The following is a 21,379-nucleotide window of genomic DNA, read 5'->3' as shown; positions in this document are numbered from 1 at the left end:
AGTACATGTAATTCTATTGACCCATCATCAGAATAATCTTCGATGGGCCTTTTGGTGGGCAATGTCACTGTGCGTGATTCAGTGGAGTGCGCATTTCAGGCGACGCAGCGTTTACACGTAAACCTATTGCCCACCAAAATGGTGAGCGTGCCACAGTCACTGTATGTGACGTGTGTGTAAGGGGTCAATTGGTGGCTGCTTTGGGAGTTCCAATTTTCAGTATGGACTTGATGATGCAGAACAGGGTATCAGAACAGCAACAATCATGCAGAGCATGTCTCCGATTACTCCCAGATGTTAATGTACAGCAACGAGGCAAGATGGGCATATGGTGATCATTTCAAGAAAAAAAGAAGACATTTAAAAAAAAACATGTCTAACGTCCCCGCCTGCTTCCTTTTTAGAGGCAGCCTCCTTTCTTTTTTTTCTTTTTATGAAAAAAGGGGCCTTTTTTTCTTTGTTTCTTTTTCATAAAAAAGGGATACATTTTAACGATCTCTCATACGAAAAAAATATTTCGGGTGGCCATTTTGAAGAAAAAGAGGCCCTCCTTACTTTTTTTTAAGAGGCAGGACGCTAAACATGTTTTTTTATTTATTTGGCCCTTTACATAGAGGACATTTGGCTGTAATTTGTTTTATGGGTGGTCGCATTGGGAATTCTCATCCCTTCTGGATTGCTTTTTTTCTCATAATAAATAAAGAGACGCGTCTCTGTCATCATGCAGAATCTGTATTCTGCTATGGAAGTCTATGGGGGAAGTTTAATGCAGTCTAAATTGTTTCTGATGATGTTTGTATCAAAAGCTAAAACATCGGGGGTAATATCACAGGTTAAGCGTATACCATGTATTTTCATTTTTACGTCATTCATTTTTATACAGTAATCCCTGGAAGATTAGCATGCCTTTTTTGTGTGCTTACGGCTAGCGACGCTATGAAATGGAAACTTATATGGTAAACACAAATTGGCAGTTAAGCATCTCTAAGAAATTGGCCCCCTGGTCATGCTGTTTGGAAATTCAGTGCAACGAGTTGGCACATCAAAACGCCGCAGAATCATTTGCTACTGAAAAATCATCATTAGATATTTTCCTGATGGCCACCATTTTTTTACGGGCAACTTTGAGGTTTGGTTGTGAGCTGCTTCAAGCGTTTTAATTTTTCTACAAAGCCAAGTGGTTCATCAACCAATCATTAAAGATGTTTTGACAACACTTCTGCATGCCGCGCGCGGTTTGTACGCATAGTTGTTGTGCCTTACAAAAATGACTGATTTGCCTGTCAAGATAGCAAAACTCTTTGTCATTGAGTGGGAACTATCTTTACAATGTGGTTTATAAAATAAATTTACCAAACATTTTCAGTGTAAAAAGTGTGCTAAGAAAACAGAATAAGCTGTTAATTTTGGTTTTTACCCATCAGAATAAGCTGTTGCAAACCACTCACCAACCAAAGGACCTATGATATAAATGAATTTATAAAATGGTTTATTGGCCTGATGTTTTGACCCTAGCAGAGTCTTTCTGGAAGGCTAAATGACAACACAACAAACATTTGGGTGTATTAGTGTAATAAATGTGGACAAACTTGAATAGAGAGAGAGAGGCAGAAGGCACACCAAAAAGCAAGTAGTAATTAACAAAAATATCTATAAATGGTGATTTGTTTTGAGTGGCAACTGATGCTATGGCCCCGTAGTAGGATGAATGGTCACCTTTTAATGACTAAATGGTTTGTCTGTAGTCCTTACTTTTGGGACAAGTTACAGCGGGGGTGGTTTAATGTCCAGATTCATAGAGCTGTTTGTAAGTTTGCTTAACCATTTTGTTCTCAGCCAGGCCTCCTGTCACTGTAACCCTACTTTATTTCTGTTTATTTCCCCAGAGCCCGGAGTGCTAGAGTTCACCAAGACAAGTTATCTTGTCAAAGAGAGTGCCGGCGTTGTCTTTGTTCCGGTCGGTAGAAACCAAGGTGTCGACGGTAAAATCGAGGTCCAGTGGCGCACCAAGGACATGGAAGCGGTCAACGGCAAGGATTACATGGGAGGGGAAGGTATCTTGGTGTTTGAGCATAACGAGAAGGAGAAGGAAATTGAGATTCCAATCATCGACGATCAAGAATACGAGAAAGACGAGAGCTTCCAGGTTGAGCTGTTTGAACCAACGGGAGGAGCTCAACTCGGAAGACTCAAGAAGACTGTCGTGACTATCATTAATGATGACGGTGAGTGCTTGGTTTTGTGAGTGGTTTTTTGACAGAGTTGCCCTCAGATTTCCCTGTCCCTCATGCATGTACATATATCTTCAGTGAAATTATTCTCTTCCGTCATCGTATTATGTTGCAATAAGCTGGATTTCTATAAATTGCCTGTAAGATGTGAACATTGGCAGTTTGTTTTTCCCCCAGAACATTCTTTGCTTGATTTCTGCAGGGGCATTGCATGATTTCAACCAAATTAACATTATGAATTACTTGCTTGTGGCGTGTTGTGGCCGAGCGGTTGTGAGCATGGGACCCAAGCTCTGGTGTTTCTGATCAGCAGAGTGGGGGTTCTAATCCCAGTCATGACACTTGTGTCCTAAAGCAAGACACTTAACCATGATGGGATGGGACATAAAGCCGTTGGCCTGTGTGTTGTGTAACGCAAGTAAAACAATGCAGTGCACTTATCATAAAGAGAAGGGTTCGCCCTAGTGTTCCTGGTTTAATTGGCAGCATATTGCGCCACAGCACCTTGTAAACCATTACATGGTGCTAGTCAAAATGTATTAGAAGCAACCAGATTAGGCACGTTATAATTTTTTTATTTTTTTTTGACAGATTATGCTGGTATCCTGGACCGTGTTGTTGCCATCACTCACGTTAACATGGACCGGTTGAAGATGGGCAACTCCTCATACGGTGACCAATTTGTGGATGCCATGAACGTCAATGGCGGAGACATTGAAGGTGCTTCGGCATTTGACTACATCCTTCACTTTATCACCTTTGCATTTAAGGTACATGCAGGACAGTGTTGTACATTCAGGACAGTATTGTACAGTTAGGACACGAGTCCAGGGGTCAATTTCACAAAGAGTTAAGACTAGTCCTAACTTAGGATTAGTCCTATGAGATATTAACAACTTTAGGAGAGTCCTAAGTTAGCCTACTCAGAATAGTCTTAACTCTTTGTGAAATCCATGCCGACCTACATCCTTATGAACTGTGAAGGGGGTAACCCTGTCTCAGCCCCAGGAGTAGTTGGCACTGTGCCCCTGGTGACAGTTGATTTGGGTCTTTAGCCCAAATCAGTTGCAGATTATTATTCATGCGTAAACATAACCACTATAGATTTTCGACAATATCTGGAAATTATACCACCTTTTTCACAGGTTAGTTTAATGGTATTTATCTAGGACTAAATAGGATTGAAACAAATGTTGGTTCCAATTGCCAAACTAAGGAATCCCACGACATTACTCTGCTACTTTATAAAAAAGTGACCGACTGAAATTCTCCATTTGTCTGATATAAAAAGTGCCCTACTGAAATTCTCCATTTATCAAATTTTCATCCCCTTTCTACAGGTGATCTTTGCCCTCGTGCCTCCCCCAGGGTTCCTCAACAGCGGCGGTTGGATCACATTCGGCGTAGCTCTATCCTTCATCACGATTCTGACGGCCTTGGTCGGTGACCTAGCATCCATTTTCGGTTGCCTCATCGGGTTGAAGAAATCTGTGACGGCCATTACCATCGTAGCGCTGGGTACCAGTTTGCCTGATCTGTTTGCAAGTAAGACCGCCGCCCTCAACGAGAAGTATGCAGATAATTCTATCGGGAACGTGACTGGCAGTAACTCCGTTAACGTATTTCTGGGTCTGGGCTTCCCATGGTTGATTGCGTCTTTATACTGGGCAGCTAAGGTAAGGCTTACTGCTAGGCTTGTTTTGAGAAGGGTTTGGTGCTGTTAGAAGGAAAGATTTTTGGTGTCAAATTTTGTTAATGAATCTTTCTCACCCACTTGGATGTTAGATTTGTTATAGATGATTAGAAACTTTGTGTTTCTCTTAGTATCTTGTATTTATTGTTTGCTTTTATATCATTTTTTTTATAGTTTTGGGTTGTTTTAAATAAATCAAATAAATAGTAATAATACCTGATTCTCTGTATCTTTGTTTTCAAACAGAATGACGAATTCGTGGTCCCAGCCGGTAACCTTGCGTTTAGTGTTACCGTCTACACCATCTGTGCCCTGGTATGCATCTGCGTTCTCATGTTACGCCGTAATCTCGCAATCTTCGGCAAGGCGGAGTTGGGCGGAGCGTTCGTCCCCAAGATCATAAGTGCTGTATTCCTTATATCCTTATGGTTCCTTTACGTACTGCTTTCATCACTTCAAGCCTACCAGATTATTTTCCCATCTGAATAAAAATTGCAAAGGTTTTATTTACAAATGTAAATAGGCTGAAAACCAGTTGCATTGAGTTAGAAAGCTTACAAATTGTGTGATTCCTAACCAATGCATGCACACAACTGTTTACCCCCAGTCTCCCCCCCCCCCCCCCGCCCCTTCCCCGACTTCACGAAGGCTTAAATGTGCAGTTGAGTATGCATTGTGAATAATTTTATTGAAAATCATGTTTTGAAATTTGCAGGTAAACTGAGCAATATAGGAAACAACATCCTCATTGAGGGGAATGAAAAAAGGTGCATTATCTCATCATATCCATATTTATAAGTTTAGACTTTTTGAAATCAGTCTTTTTGAAACTTCAGTGGTTAAGCTCATCCATTTTGTAGCAAATTAAAGATAGTGTCTTGGCAATCCAAAGTGTCTCGTAACATCAAATGAATCCTCTGACAGGAGACCGAATCTTAGTTAAGGTTTGAGAAGCTATATGGCAGAAGAATTATACTGTTCTAGAAAATAAAACTGAAATTTTACTCTGTCAGCGCCCATGGGCCTAGTATCTGAAAGTCTCCCATTTTTCCCAAAGTGTTTTCTCTTTAGAGTCGTTTTAATTCACCATTTTTTTATACACATTTTTATCCTATATGGATGGCCAAAGTCAAATAAACAGATTGTCTTTCAACACTAGGAAACTTGTTTCACAACTTTTACGATAGGAGTCTATTTATATTATGCGAGTGCAATTTAGTTGTAGATTGCGTGATGTAAGAATAGTGCATGGTAGTTCCATAGGATCCATGTATAATTGAGGATTTTTCTACTTTTTTAACTTTGAAGATAGACATTGTTTAGTTGTTTTTGGGCATTTTTTTTTTGCTTTTACTTGTATTAAACAGGTTTTAATTTATGGTGTCTTATCTTTAAAAGGGTTGTATTTAAAGGGTGCGTTCGATTAGCTTCCCCGGGTCGACCCAGTCTCCCCCCGGTACGTGCGAATAGCTTTGATGTCATTCCAGGGGCTCACCCCGGTCAGCCCCAGGTGCCCTAATTGTGAAAGGGGTCACTCAGGGCTGGCCAGAGGTGCATGACGTCGATCGATTAGCTCTTGTTAGGGGCTCACCCGAATGAGCACCGCAGGGTCGACGCAGAGAAGCTAATCAAATGCACCCAAAGTTTAACACAAACAAAGTAGTTTTGAAATATCCATTTATAGTATTCGTATTTATTTTGAATTTGTTTAAGTTATTATTCATTTTTTTTAATTGATGATTGATAAAATGATGCTTTTAAATTAATCTCTACAGGAACGATGTCCTACATTTTAATTGTAAAGATAAACACTAGGGGGCAGCAGACCTTTGCGGTAAAATTTGTTCGAGTATAAAATATGCAAGTTAAGACTAGAAATCTGGCGCCACCTAGTGTCACAAATTGTCTCATGTAGTTTTTAGCTTTTGTGTAAATTTTTACAATAATATCGTGGAATCTGTTTTTAAAAAACGGTTAATAATTTTATTAATATCTTTTAACTTAATAGATGTACAAAGGCATGTTGGTGTACACTTGTCACTTAGGATACCGTGGGATTATTCTTGCTGTGGTAATGTAATTAGTACACTAGTCTAGTACATTTGTGTAGGTTGTAATGCTTCATGGGCTGTCAAAAATTGATTTAGTGTGCTATAATGAGAATAATTTCAAGATTTGGTAGTGTGGAATGTTCCTTCGCCCCCTCGATGAATGGAACATTCCATCTTTCAAGAAATTAAAATATTCTCTCTATTGCACGAATGCAATTCATGCATTATCTGATGTAACATCCAAGTAGGTGCTGTGGCATTTGAATGGAGGATAAAACTATCAAAGAATTAAAATGTACAAGATTTGTAGTCTGGCACCTACCTTGAGGGTGTTTTGCACTGTTGTGTAGAATACATGATGTGGTCTAGACTGGTTCTCTATCCACTATCCAGGTATTGGTTTTACAGAACCAGTGATTTCATTGGATGAATGTGCAGTGACAAACACTTTCTATATCTTTGTTTTGATTGGTCCATGGTGATGTTTTGCACTTTCGGATGTCTTCATCATGATTTATATGTATATATGTACTTAGGATTTGACTGTGAATCTCCATGTAAAATTAAATTGAGGTCAAAGGTGATGCTGGACGAGGATTGACAAGGCTTAAGGTAGATCTTTGGTATTATTCACAAGCCTCCAAGTATGACCTCGTTCAGGCTAGGTGTGGTCTAGCTTGCAATAGTTTAAACAAAAAGATGGATGAGGCGAAAAATGCACTGTGGATTGAACCAAACTGTATGGATTATGACATCAATCAAATGACAGGGATATGCTTGGGTGTGGTATAATTATGTATTATGCTTTTATTATGTATCTTTCTATATGGTTAAGATTTTACTACTGTGGACAATTTATGCAAACTTTCTTCTCCAAAGTATTTATCTTCTTTTTGAAAGGTCCTTTTTGGTATAAACTTGCTCCTAATTATCATGTACCTGAATATGTATCAAGCTTTAAGGTTTGTATAAAAATAACTTATTATTATTCATGTAGTCTGATTGTATACCATTCCAAATAGTTAATGTAGTCAAATTGCCAATAATACAATTGCACATGTTCGGTTTTATTTTATGTGCTTACAGGCTTTGTGAAATTGGGCCATTGTCATCCGACAACAACTGGACCCAATTTCACTTAGCTGCTTAAGCACACAAATTAGCTAAGCAAAATAATGCATGCTTAGTACAAAGGGGTTACCAGCCAAAATACCATGTCACTTGTACAATTCATGATTGGTATCCTGATCCCTTTTGCTTAGCAGAAAATTGTTAAGCAATGTTTCCTGCTAATGCAGCTCTAAGAAATTGGGCGGATTTTGTGAATATGCACAGTAAATAAGAATTTGAAAATATGAAATTTGGGGCCAAATTAGCCAAAACTCAGACCTCACATTGTTAATCAATAGTTTATTCTTATTTTTATTTTCCTAATTCACTGTACTGATTGCATAATGATTCAACAGTGTGTGTGCATGTTGTATAAGGGCTGTACATTCATCTAAATAAAATTATACTTATGGTGTACGTATTTTTGATTGTTCGACCTCAATTTATTTTAGTTTTAAAACATGTTTGTTGGCAAAATGAGTGCCAATTAGCCTTTTTAGTGCACTGTTTGGTTGGGGTGTATATTGACAAATTTACCCGAACCCAATAGTGTCATATGGATGTGTTCATATCTCTAAATGGCTTATGCAAATATTTGCGATAACATTTGAAATGTCAGAAATAATGGAGTACAGATTTGGATTTATATTTGCGAAAATGCTATTTTCAAAAGATACTTGCAATGAGTGATGTCACTTTGGGCCAACATAATAACTTGTTAGCACAGGTAGTACTCAATCCTACCTCTCTTGTAAGCAGTTTAATCTGCTGTAGTATCAAAGTTTACGATAACTTTTCATTCAAAAATTATTCTGAAAACGATTAATAAAATCAACAATCCAGTGTTGTGTTTGTCTTCAAATCTTTATAGATTTAACCTTCACCTTGATTTAAACCTAGGTTATCTTTTTTTGTTTCTTTGTACTTAAATATTCATTGGGATTAACATTGAAGAGCAAAAAGTCTGGCTCTAAAATTTGAAATATGCTGTAGATTTTACAAAATCAATTTACTTCTGAAAACGATTAATAAAATCAACAATCCAGTGTTGGTTTTTGTCTTCAAATCTTTCACCTTGATTTAAACCTAGGTTATCTTTTTTTGTTTCTTTGTACTTAAATATTTATTGGGATTAACATTGAAGAACACAAGGTCTGTCTCTAAAATTAAAAATATGCTGTAGATTTTACAAAATCAATTTAATTTTGCTATGCTAACACTAACAAATAAACAATAATTATTGATAAAATTTTGCTTATTTTTGGGGGGCATTATATCGCACAATTTTTTCGTACTTATTTTGAGTTTCGAGGGATAAACAAATCTATCCCTTCCTCCTTTTAGGTTGGTTTTTAGCAGCAAAGGATAAATACATCTATCCCTTCCACATCTACCCCTTTCAGCTCGATTTGAGCACCAAAGGATAACAAATAATGATATCCTTCCTCTTTTTCGCTAAGTTTTTTGGACCCGATGTTTACTCTGTCCTTTCAAAATCTTTACAGCATAATTTTAACATTGAAAACATTTTCAAGAAAACCCCAAAAGGGTTTTAAAAGAATCAAAATTCGTAGTTAATTGTGAACCTGATAGAAGAAAACAAACCAAGTGTATACTGTAAGTTCCGTAGCAGGTCGGGAGAAAATGGAAAGTCTAGTTACAATACTAGCACGCAGAATGGTTTGATTTAATCTGAATGGGATACAAAAATGGACTTCCAAACCAGGCCATCTTTATTACAAAAGGTGGGACGCACTATACATTTTGTTTTCCCACTGGCCACTTTGAATTATTTTAAGTGCGGCAACTATAGTTCCAACTACATGGTAGGCCTATTTCAACTCATTTGACGTTTTTCATCGACTGCGCACTTTTGCCGTGCAAAAACTCATCATCTGAGATATTATTTTGTTTTCGACACGGGGACGGACGCGGCAAAAGTATAGTGTAGGCCCATTTAGCGGCACTTTGTCCGATCACTATATATGCCAAAAGTTAAACCGATGATCCTTAAAAGAAAGTTTTATCGGCGATTCTGACAAATGCTCACCCGCACTGGTGTGAGTTTAGATATATTTGGAGTTACTTCAAAATATTTGGGTTTGAACTAAGAAAAGTTGACTGCGAGATTGGCATTAGAACCACGACCCCCGGACACGTGTACCCGGGCGCTGCGGTCTCCCTATTTTCTGTCGGGGTCAAATTAAAAAGGAAGTTGTTTTTGTTTTGACATTTACAGTGTTCGCTTGGAATTTCGACACACTGAGCCTTCTCATGGTCTCGCACATTGTGTTTACAACATCGCAAATCCGTTTTTCTTGGAGACTATTATCAGTGATTTTGATCCTTGAAATTCACAAAAGTGGAAAAGTAAATAGCGCCCTCTGTTTTCCAATCGATCATTGCACATTGTGTGTGCTGCCTGTTGATTCGATAGCGAGCACGACGTACACGGCCGGATGGATAGTCTTGGTTCCAAGACCATTGGTGTTGCGCGGTCACACACAACCAACGTTCCGATTATGCACGGCAAAAACTGTCCACGCTTGTAATGAACGAACGCTAGCGGGCGCTGTTTCTCTGATTTACGGATCTCACCATGTCCTGTGCTCACCATGGTCTTGGATATTTGCAAATTGAAGGCGTGGCCAGACTATGTAAATTACTTTTAATGTATGCAATATTCATATCACGTGACGAATTGAAGATGACTATTCAAACTAGATCGAGTCAAAGGTCAATATGATCGGCGGTCTATTTTTAATAATCTTTGCTCAAAGAGTGATTCCGTGGTCATTATAGGCCTATTAAAAGGAAAACAGTGAAATTTTAAGTATAGGTACCTATTCAGATTATGGATACGTGACGATTTGAAATCGTAAATAATGGTCAAAAATCGAACGTAAAATTAGCATTCAGAGAGTCCGTGTATTGGACTATGTATGGCCCCACGGCGTGGAGCAATCGGAACGTGAAATAAGCCTTGTGGAATATCACGTACCGCCCATGCCGTGTCTCGTGGGGGTTGGAGATGTTAAATCCCAGGCGCTATGAACTCCCAGCTTGCGGGTGTCGAATCCGTTGTTTCTTATGATCGCAACGTTCCAATATGCTCCATTTTAATTCATGGCCCCTAATTTCTTTTTGTTATGAGTTTTCAGGTAATTTTGATGATGTCAAAACGTAGGAATATCGCATATTGTTATATTGACAGTGTTATTGTGTGAGTAGCTTAAACAAATTATGAGAATTTTTTATAAAAGGTTTAAATAAAAATAATGCTTAAACAAAATTCCCTCAAAGCATAATTTTGTCAAACAAAGTATTATTTTTTTAATTCTGTGAATGAAGAGTTATTTTTGAGGTAATGATTAAACTGGGCAACTAGTGGAATTTAATGACCCGACTATTCGCCTCAAATAACTGGGAGTTGAATAGGAGTAGTCGCCGCTGGACAAGCAATCAAAACTCGAAATTTCTCATGAGTTATTCCAAAAGATATTGTTACGACTACATTCCAAAAAAATGTTATATGGTTACGTTCCAAGCTACGCAGCTACTCGGCCACGTTTACGTTCCAAGATACGCTTAGGTATACGTTCCTTCAAGTTACACTATAATATCAAAAGGTATGTTTTCAAGCCCGAGTCAAGCTACGCTTACATTCCAAGATACGCAGCTACGTTTACGTTCCAAGATACGCTTAGGTCTACGTTCCTTCAAGTTACACTATAATATCAAAAAGTACGCTTCCAAGCCCGAGTCAAGCTATGCCTACGTTCAAAGATACGCAGCTGCGTTTATGTTCCAAGATGCTACGCTTCAGTCCAAGATATGCTTACGTTCCAAAAGATGTCAACGTTCCAAGCTACACAGCTACTCAGCTGCGCTTACAGATCTGCTTACGTTCCTTCAAGTTACGCTATAATATCAAAAGGTACGCTTTCAATCCCATGTCAAGTTACGCTTCTGTTCCAAGATACGCAGCTACGAATTACGTTCCAAGATATGCTTACACTCCACCAAAAGATACTGTTACGTTCCAAGCTACGCAGCTACTCAGCTACGCTTATACACTCCAAGATACTAATAGGTTACGCTAAAATATCAAAAAGTACGCTTTCAATCCCGAGTCAAGCTACGCTTACGTTCCAAGATATGCAGCTACGGTTACGTTTCAAAATACGTTCTCACAAAGACGCTTTTGAATCCCTCAAGATTTCCTTCCCCCAAGATTAAAAAACTTTCACTGTGAATAACACTACAGGGCCCACCAGTTAATATCTGTTTGGCAGAAAATACTGTACAAAATTTCTTAACTATCCAAAAATTTACTTGGGCACTACAAAATTTCAAATTTAATTAAAAATTGGCTGGCAACCAGTTTCTGCTAAGCAATACTATTTTGTGCTAACTATAAGCAAATTGTTTAGCCAATACAGGCTTCATCAGTGTGGGCCCTGGCACGTCGGGAGCATAACGCCACGATCGCATTTCAAGCTGCATATCATGGCAATGCAGGTGTCTGGATCTGGACATTATACATAGAAATGTTTGTGCTGGTACCACAAACCTTTCTTTATCGTATTTCCACCCTGTGTCAAAGTTTCAAATCCTACTGATCTGGACATTATTATACTCCGATAAAAACATATATACCCACACACAGAGTAAAGCAAAAGTCATGCAACGGAATTACTGCATGCATTGTACACTACATGCACAACACTGATGAATTATTCATGAGCCAACCGCAACGCAGCCTCTGATTGGCTCCACCGGAAAGTCGGGGGAGATTTGCCGAAAAACAATAAAAAAGTTAAGACCCGTCGCTGCAAATATTCAAGACCATAGACCTTATCGCAAATACCAATGCGCAAGCGCAGACTGTTGAATGAGGTGCATTGTGGGATATATATGAATCAAATTTGTAATCAGCTAGACCACAATGCACCTAATTCCAAGCTTTACGCGCGCGCCCCGGTATTTGCGAAAAGGTCTATGGTGAGATCTAAATCAGAGAAACAGAGCGCCCGCTAGCGTTCGTTCATTACAAGCGTGGACAGTTTTTGCCGTGCATAATCGGAACGTTGGTTGTGTGTGACCGCGCAACACCAATGGTCTTGGGACCAAGACTACCGGATGGACTGACACTACACTCAGCATTCCGTTGATACGGCACACACACCACCACACACATAACGCATAAACAAAACGAATCTGGCATTCTTGTCAACACGACAGTAACTTTCACTTTTATTTTATCTTTTTCAACCAAAGCAACACAAGCTGAAGCCGAAGTATTCGAGAGCTCAAGGATCCAGGACAGTTATTGAACAATCTAGTGTTTATTGTATCAACCATTTTCTCGCCAGAAGTGTTTTCCCCAAGGACAACATGCGGTAGTTGCTGACCGTACGTTCGTGTTTCGTCACCGGACAACGCACTGCGGTCTCCCGGGTCTTGAACGTCTCAGCCCGGGTGTACATCATGGCAGATCACGCTGAAACCACCAAGGTCCTGCACCGGCGTGCCATTTGTTCCGATTGGCGACATTATTGAGTTGAAACGTTATAGTTCGTTGTATTGTTTTAATTTACAAATAAAATAAGTGATTCTGACGTTGAAGTCGAACACACATTCAGGATGGAGACTAAAGACAAGAAAAACGAGTGGAAAAATAGTCAACTAACGGTGAGTTTAGTTGTGTTACTGTTAGTTGTTTAGACTTTAGACTATATATTTGTTTATTTATTTTGATTGCAGACATTTCCAAAAGGGCTGAATTACATGGCATCTTGAATATTTAAACACACATAAAATTGCAAAATTATTTAAAAGAGAGAGTAAATATGAGACAAAAAAAATACATAGAAATGCTCACTACACTCTGAGTCTGACTCTGAGAGTGAGACACAGAAAAACGAAAAACAGTCTAATGTAAGAAAGAGTAGGACGAGAAATTAAGATTTTATTAGCTAAATTTGGTGGGTAAACTAAAAAAAGATGGAGGAATAATTATATACACCTCAATAATATTGATAAAATACAAAACACACTACCATTTTATGTCATTCTCATTTGCTGTCCCTGATGATTGCTGCACTTTATTTGTCTTTCTAAAGAATTTCTTTTGAGTAACTGAACTTGTTCATTTGGTTGTGAAAATTACAGAGTAACTACTCTTGCAATTTTGTTTTATAACAGTAATTAAAGGAACACGTTGCCTTGGATCGGACGAGTTGGTCAAAACAAAAGCGTTTGTAACCGTTTTTTATAAAATGCATTTAAAGGTTGGAAAGATGTTTTAAAAGTAGAATACAATGATCCACACAAGTTTGCCTTGAAATTGCGTGGTTTTCCTTCTACTGTGCGAACTAACATGGTCGGCCATTTATGGGAGTCAAAATTTTGACCCCCATAAATGGCCGGCGTGTTAGTCGACGAGGTAAAAGGAAAACCACGCAATTTCGAGGCATGTTTGTGTGGATCATTGTATTCTACTTTTACAACATCTTTCTACCCATATGCATTTTATAAAAAACGGTTACAAACGCTTTTCAAAGACCAACTCGACCGATCCAAGGCAACGTGTTCCTTTAACAAACATAATAAGGTGATAATTAGACCCAGTAAATGAGGGCGCTCGGCTCTGTACTTATTTTTTTTAATTTGACCTTTGCAGAAGATGGATTTTTTGTTTGGGGGGGGGGGTTGGGGGTGGGTACACACAGCAAAAAAAAAAAATTGGTGAAAAGTGGTGAAAGGGAATTGAAAGCTTGAAAGGGGAGGGAATTCAAAAAGTACTTGCTGATAGTATTGGATTTTTTTGTTTAACCAAAGCTTTCTGTTATGAAAAATGTGTGATTTACGCTTTCATGTGGTCAAACAAATGTAGTCATCAGGTGTTGTTTATATCCCAACAAAAGGGTTTAAAGTCAAATGATAAATTATAAACATTTTCCTTTTGTTTTACTTTGGAACTGGAAAGTGTACCAGCCTGGAATTACGCAGAGACCATTGCCTCTATTGCCTCCTGGTCTTGGTCTTGGTTGGTGCTAAAGTTTCGGCAATTTTCCAAAGAAAGTGTCTTTTATTTGCAAAAAGAAAAAGGTCTTGAAAAATTCTAGACTTGCTTTTAAACCCTGTAAAATTCTCTAACCATAACAAAATATTTAAACGTTCTGAGATACTCGGCCAAAACTGACAATCTATCTGACATGTTGTTCTTGTAGGTAGCCGTACGGATCCGACCTATGACCCCTGGAGAGACCGATATTGGCAGCTCAATGATTGCTCAAGCAGTCGATGATAATGTAAGTGTTTCATGGTGTTTTTTCTTCTTTTATTCAGTTTATTAACAAATCTTAAACGAAGTCGGAAGACATTTTTTACTGTAATCCTGGGACCATTTTCATAGAGTTGCTTTAAAAGCAAAAAATGTTTACAAAAAAATGTTGAGGTTAAAAAAAAATGGTATGGAATCCCTCTCCAATAATTACTTTATGATCAGCTGTGTGGGGTAAAGCAAAATTGCGTGTGTTTGATAAACATCTATTTAAGAGATTGTGTACTTGTGCACCGTTCGTTAGTTGACGTTGTCGTAACCAGGCAGCCTAAGAGATGTTATGATTGTGGTGATAGTATTGAGGTCCACTGATCAAGCCACTACAAGTATCTGATTATCAGATTAAAAAAAAACTATTAACCAGTCGGGTAAACACAGAAGACTTGCATCTGAGCACTTATTGTTACACAGCTTGGCAAACATAAACAGATTATGTCACTGAGTGGTCGACTTGGATACTCTTAAACAAAGTCTTTTCGTGAACCCTGCAAAGCCTTTGTTTTAGGCTTGGCAGGGTTTCTTTAGTAAATAGCACCTCCGGGTTCCACTTTAAATTAAATTTCTATTTTTAGAACATTTTAATTAAAATTTAAGGAAGGTTCATTGCTGTCAGAACAAAATTAATATTCAAGGAAGGGTCATAGATTTTTGTTTTATATATTTGGTTTATGTATACAATGTGTATTTTCTTAGATTTTGTTCTGTTTTGAGAGATTGTCGATTCTAAAGTCTGACCCGTAGTGTAGACAGTATATAATTCGTTTAGTGGATTAGGGCATCAATAACCATGAGCCATCTATTTATGCCTTTTATTGAATTTGACTGGATGCAAGGATGCAAGCCTGGAGTTTTATGAAACCTCCTGAGACAATTTCTGGTTTCATTAAAAAAAAAACATTTGGTAATAAAATCAAATCAATAATAAATGTCTTGCTTATTGTACATGGCTTGAAATAAGGGGAGAAAAATTAACAGTCTGACCTTATAATCTATAGCTCAAAATTTTAACTGGAACAGAAATTCTTTTGACAAGACCAGAATCAAAATGAGAAAAACTTTCTACACAGTTTAAAGGCAGTGGACACTATTGGTAATTGTCGAAGACTAGCCTTGTTCACAGTTAGTGTATCTCATCTTATGCATTTAGATAACAAACCTGTGAAAATTTGAGCTCAATCGGTCATCAAACTTGCTAGATACTAATGAAAGAAAAAACACCCTTGTCACACGAAGTTGTGTGCGTTCAGATGGTTGATTTCGAGACCTAAGTTCTAAATCTGAGGTCTCGAAATCAAATTCGTGGAAAATTACTTATTTCTCGAAAACTATGGCGCTTCAGACGGAGCCATACCATCAACCAGTCCCCATTACTCGTCACCAAGAAAGGTTTTATGCTAATAATTATTTTGAGAAATTACCAATAGTGTCCACTGCCTTTAACATGTACGCTGTTCTTATTTGAAAAATCATGTGTTTTTTTTGGTAAGCCCTAACCATTCTTCCATACTCTCTAAAGACCAACTGACTCGTCCGCGTCCGGTCATGAGTTCACCTGCCTACGCTAAAATAATTGGCCATAGGCCTTGGGCCGGCAGAGTGTTAATTTTGATCCCTGTTTTAGACAAGAAAGCTGTCCTTCACATTTCTTGTCCATAAATAGCTGAAAAACTAGCCATCATATTTAGTGTGCGAGAAAGACTCTGCTGGGGTCGAATTGCAATGCCATTAACTCTTTCTTGCATCTCATTTATTATAAGATTAATGATGTCCATTTTTACCTGGGTATTTCAACACACACACAAGGAGATATTTGTGTCATGGTTGTGAAACCTTACATTAAAGGCACTGGACACTATTGGTAATTACTCAAAATACCAATAGTGTTCAGTGCCTTTAATGTTAGATTTCACAACCATGACAAAAATATCTCCTTGTGTGTGTGTTTAAATACCCAGATAATAATGGACATCATTAATCTTAAAAATGAGATGCAAGAAAGAGTTAATTAGTCAAAATAATAGTTAGCATAAAAACTGACCTGGTAACAAGCAATGGAGAGCTGTCGCTAGTATAAAACATTGTGAGAAACAACTCTCGCTGAAGTAACGTAGTTTTTGAGAAAGAGGTAATTTCTCACTTAAATAATAAAAGACTTGGGCCTGAAGCCTTTAATTATGCATCTGAAAGCCCGCAAAACTGAACAAGAAGGGTGTTTTTTCTTTTTATATCTTGCAACCTGCAATAACCATTTGAGTCCTAATTTTCTCAGATTTGTCATTTTATCGTTATAAATGGTTGAGATAGTACACTAAGTGAGAACACTGGTCTTTGACAACTACCAAACATGTCCATCATGGTGTCCATTGCCTTTAAAGCCATTGGACACTTTCGGTACAGAAAACAAAATAAAAGTTCACAGATTTACAAATAACTTGCAGGGTTTACAGAAGGTAATGGTGAAAGACTTCTCTTGAAACATTATTCCATGAAATGCTTTACTTTTTGAGAAAACATTAAAGGAACACGTTGCCTTGTATCGGACGAGTTGGTCTTTGAAAAGCGTTTGAAACCGTTTGTTATGAAACGCATATTGATTAGATAGAAAATTTAAAAGTAGAATATAATGATCCACACAAACATGCCTCGGAATTTTACTGTTTTCCTTTTAAGTCGCGAAGAAACACGGTCGGCCATTTATGGGAGTCAAAAATTGGACTCCCATAAATGGGCGACCGTGTTAGTCGACGATGTAAAAGGAAAACCATGCAATTCCGATGGATATTTGTGTAGATCATTGTATTCTACTTTTACAACATCTTTCTAACCATGCATTTTATAAGAAACGGTTACAATAGCTTTTTATAGACCAACTCCTCCGATCCAAGGCAACGTGTCCAGCGAAACATGCGGAAACAAGGGTGGGTTTTCCCGTTATTTTCTCCCGACTCCGATGACGAATTGAGCCTATATTTTCACAGGTTTGTTATTTTATATAAGTTGTGATACACGAAGTGTGGGCCTTGGACAATACTGTTTACCGAAAGTGTCCAATGGCTTAAAATGCAACAGCTGTGAGATTCGCAGAGTATTAATTAATTCATGATTTACACCAAGTGTATACATTGTACCTTTATATGTAAGATATTAAAAAATGCTTTTGAATGGCTGTCTGAGACAACTTAAATCATGTACCAAATGCACATAGCAGCCACAAACGGCTGCAAGTTTTGACCTTCTTCTGTTCACACAAAGAAGTCAAAGTTAGGTGTTCATTGACATAGCATTCCAATTTCTAAAACCAAAACAAATTTTCTGTTTCAAACGTTTTTGTTGTTGAATTTTTTTACTGACAACATAATTTGATAAAAGCTTATTGAACAAAATAAGCAATGTCTCAGCCTTTTTGTGATACAATAAAAAATGGCCTCTAAATGGTTTTAAACAGATCTATAGCTCTTATGGTCATTGTCCGCACACAAAATTGTAAGCAAGTGTCAGGGTTTTCCCATGACTGGCAAGAAAGACCAGTTTGTCTGTCATTTCACTAGTCCATCATTTTCACTGGTCCATATTTCAAATGAAGTGTTTTCAACTGAACTAGCCCTGAGTCGCACCAATTGAAGTGAATTTTGACTGGTCAGCTGGTGTTTGAAACTGACAGTTGGCCAGCAGACCACTGTTAAGGGAGAACGCATGCTGAATGTACTGTGGAGGGGTTGGGACCATTCAGAATATCAGCGTTTCAAAATTGTAATCTTTATTCAAAATAGTCTTGGCCCACCCACCCACCAACCCCATGTTGTGTTTTTGAATTATTTTAACAGCATAAAATGACCATGATAGGCCCCTACATGTATTTATACACTGAATAACAAAACAATGACCCAAACGAAGCAGATAATTTATCATTGTTTCCCTGGCTGGTTTTACAAAAGCTTTTCCTGGCTTCCAACTTGCAACTTTGCAGTTGAAACATAAGAGAAAATTCACACCAACGCCCTCATCAGGTAACAACAAAGAAAAACACGGACATCCATTACAATTGAGCTTCAGGAGTCATTGTTTCAAATTGCTTTCTTTCAATCATTTTTTCACCTGTCAACATATTTGAAAACTGAATTTCAGTTTTCAGTCTTTTGTTTTCAGCCACCCGCACACAAAGTTTTACATTTAAAATTATTTTAATAAAACTAATCTAAAAATGAAATATAAAACTTTGATCACAGTTTAAAGTATGCAACTGGTTAATTTATCAAAAGAAGAAAACTATTCGTTTTATAAATCAAAAACTCACTGATTGCAAGGTTTATAAAAAAAACAATTAAATGGTAAAAAGAACAAAGACTTCTGTCAACAATACCCACATTTTTTGATTTTCGAGAAAAAACACCCACTATTGCACTGCACAGTATTTATCAAAAGAAGAAAACTATTCGTTTTATAAATCAAAAACTCACTGATTGCAAGGTTTATAAAAAAAACAATTAAATGGTAAAAAGAACAAAGACTTCTGTCAACAATACCCACATTTTTTGATTTTCGAGAAAAAACACCCACTATTGCACTGCACAGTTGCACAGTGAATTGCTTGTAAATTGATGGTGCATAGTATGATGTCATATTACTATGTTAGTAATTTATAAGGGGGTAACGCTGCCAGTGAACGATACTCTTTGTTAAAGTCCATAATTGTTTGTAAACAAAACTGCAAAACTTCATACTGTATGACCCCCTATAATAACAGATTCCGTTGGGCTCTTGAACATAACTTAGTAAACACCAAGTACTTTGGGCAGTGAGTAAACAGCCATACGCCGCTATCGGCAGATGTTGCTACCGAATGTACGCGGTGCGATGGTTGACGTTGACAACTGTAACCATGGGAACAAGTTCACATTCATGTTTTGAGTTAGACTTGTAGCCCTGGTAGTCATGGGTAAACAATGTCAATAAAGTGTCTGGGTTGGGTGCAGTGTGAATGTAGAGCCAGGACGGCTCACCAGGGAGATTTAATCAAACTTAAATGTAATTATTGGCGGCCCAATTTCATAAACCTCTCATTAAAGGCAGTGGACACTATTGGTGATTACTCAAAATAATCATTATCATAAAACCTTACTTGGTTTAACGAGTAATGGGGAGAGGTTGATAGTATAAAATATTGTAAGAAACAGCTCCCTCTGAAGTAACGTAGTTTTATAAAAAAGTAATTTTCCATGCGAATTTGATTTCAAGACCTCAAATCTAGAATTTGAGGTCTCGAAATCAAGCATCTGAAAGCACACAACTTCGTGTGACAAGGGTGTTTTTTCTTTCATAGTTATCTCGCAATTTCGACGACCAATTGAGCTTAAATTTTCACAGGTTTGTTCTTTTATGCATAAGTTGAGACACAGCAAGTGAGAAGACTGGTCTTTGACAATTACCAAAAGTGTCCAGTGTCTTTTAAACAGAATTAGCTGTTGCAAAATGCTCACCAACCAAAAGAACCTAATGGTGTAAATGTAACAAATAAGTTTAAAACAGCCTGGGCCCAATTTCATGGCTCTGCTTACCATAAGCACAGAATTGGTGCTTACGGAAGCAGGGAATTCTGTGCTTACGGCAAGCGTATTTCACGGGTTTGCAGCGAATTTGGGCTTCTGCGCGTGCGTACTTCATGTTACTAGGCATTCTACGCTTACAAGGCTAGCACAGAAATTCGGCGCTTGCAAGTAAGCGGGGAATCGCGACCATAAGCGCAGAATTCGGCGGTTAGCAGAGCCATGAAATTGGGCGCAGGTGTTTAAACCCTAGCAGAATCTGTTTTAAATGATAGACCTATTAGCCTTTAAAACAATTCTGACAAGGTAAAATGTCAGGCCGATAACTAATTTTTAAATTTGATTATGAAGAAGAGAATGTTATGTTCTTAACAATGTTACATGTAGACCTGTTTGGACAGAACATGCTCAAGTGCAGGGCTCGAAAGTAACACTGGTCGCAGGCCAGAGACAAGTGATCTTAAAGCCATTGGACACTTTCGGTAAACAGTATTGTCCAAAGGCCCAGACTATGTGTATCACAACTTATAACAAACCTGTGAAAATTTAGGCTCAATCGGTCATTGGAGTCGGGAGAAAATAACAGGAAAACCTATCCTTGGTTTCCGCACGTTTCGCAGTGTGATGACATGTGTTTACTATAATCCGTAATTCTCGATGTCGAGAACTGATAATTGTTTTAATGTTTTCTCAAAAAGTAAAGCATTTCATGGAATAATATGTCAAGAGAAGTCTTTTACCATTACCTTCAGTAAACCCTGTAAGTTATTTGTAAATCTGGGCACTTTCTTTTTTTTCTGTTTCGAAAGTGTATAATGGCTTTAACATTGGTCTAGTAAACTCATGACTAGACATGTCCTGTGATCCTGTAAAATATTAAATAAAAATACCTCGCTATGTAGTATCTTACAAAAATTGAGCTTAATTAATGTTTACTCACCAATATATTAGACGATGAAATAATATTGTCTGTGCGTGTATAGTTAAACACAGTTAAAGCTGTGTAGACATTTTTATCATCTTGATTTGATCTTGTAAACAAAATTCTGGACCAGTGGATTTCCCCCCTAAAAATCGGGCCTTAAAGGCAGTGGACACTATTGTTAATTACTCAAAATAATTAATGGCATAAAACCTTACTTGGTAAAGAGTAATGGGGAGAGGTTGATGGTATAAAACATTGTGAGAAACGGCTCCCTCTGAAGTGACTTAGTTTTTGAGAAAGAAGTAATTTTCTACGAATTTGATTTTGAGACCTCAGATTTAGAACTTGAGGTCTCGAAATCAAGCATCTGAAAGCACACAACTTCGTGTGACAAGTGTTTGTTTCTGTCATAGTTATCTCCGAACTTTGACGACCAATTGAGCTCAAATTTTCACAGGTTTGTTATTTTATGCATATG

General features: G+C 37.7%; 2 protein-coding genes across 3 annotated transcripts in view; both read left to right on the top strand.

Annotated features, from left to right (window-relative positions):
* The window catches only part of LOC139944231 (sodium/calcium exchanger 3-like), a 40,471-nt gene extending 32,965 nt beyond the window's left edge, over nucleotides 1-7,506 (top strand). For both annotated transcript variants that reach the window (XM_071941204.1, XM_071941205.1), the window contains exons 6-9: nucleotides 1,887-2,225; nucleotides 2,823-3,001; nucleotides 3,572-3,907; nucleotides 4,171-7,506. In XM_071941204.1, the coding sequence (XP_071797305.1) occupies nucleotides 1,887-2,225; nucleotides 2,823-3,001; nucleotides 3,572-3,907; nucleotides 4,171-4,413 (1,097 nt within the window). In that variant the 3' untranslated portion in view covers nucleotides 4,414-7,506. The remainder of the gene's footprint in view (nucleotides 1-1,886; nucleotides 2,226-2,822; nucleotides 3,002-3,571; nucleotides 3,908-4,170) is intronic.
* A 4,770-nt stretch (nucleotides 7,507-12,276) lies between these two features.
* LOC139943784 (kinesin-like protein KIF19) overlaps nucleotides 12,277-21,379 on the top strand; it is a 49,831-nt gene continuing 40,728 nt past the window's right edge. The window contains exons 1-2 of the mRNA XM_071940592.1: nucleotides 12,277-12,779; nucleotides 14,321-14,401. Of these exons, the coding sequence (XP_071796693.1) occupies nucleotides 12,732-12,779; nucleotides 14,321-14,401 (129 nt within the window). The 5' untranslated portion in view covers nucleotides 12,277-12,731. The remainder of the gene's footprint in view (nucleotides 12,780-14,320; nucleotides 14,402-21,379) is intronic.

Source organism: Asterias amurensis, chromosome 11 (assembly GCF_032118995.1).
Source record: "Asterias amurensis chromosome 11, ASM3211899v1".
In the NCBI taxonomy this organism is placed as follows: domain Eukaryota; kingdom Metazoa; phylum Echinodermata; class Asteroidea; order Forcipulatida; family Asteriidae; genus Asterias; species Asterias amurensis.
The sequence above is the reverse complement of the archived record's forward strand: the minus strand, read 5'-3'. Positions and strand labels throughout refer to the sequence as shown.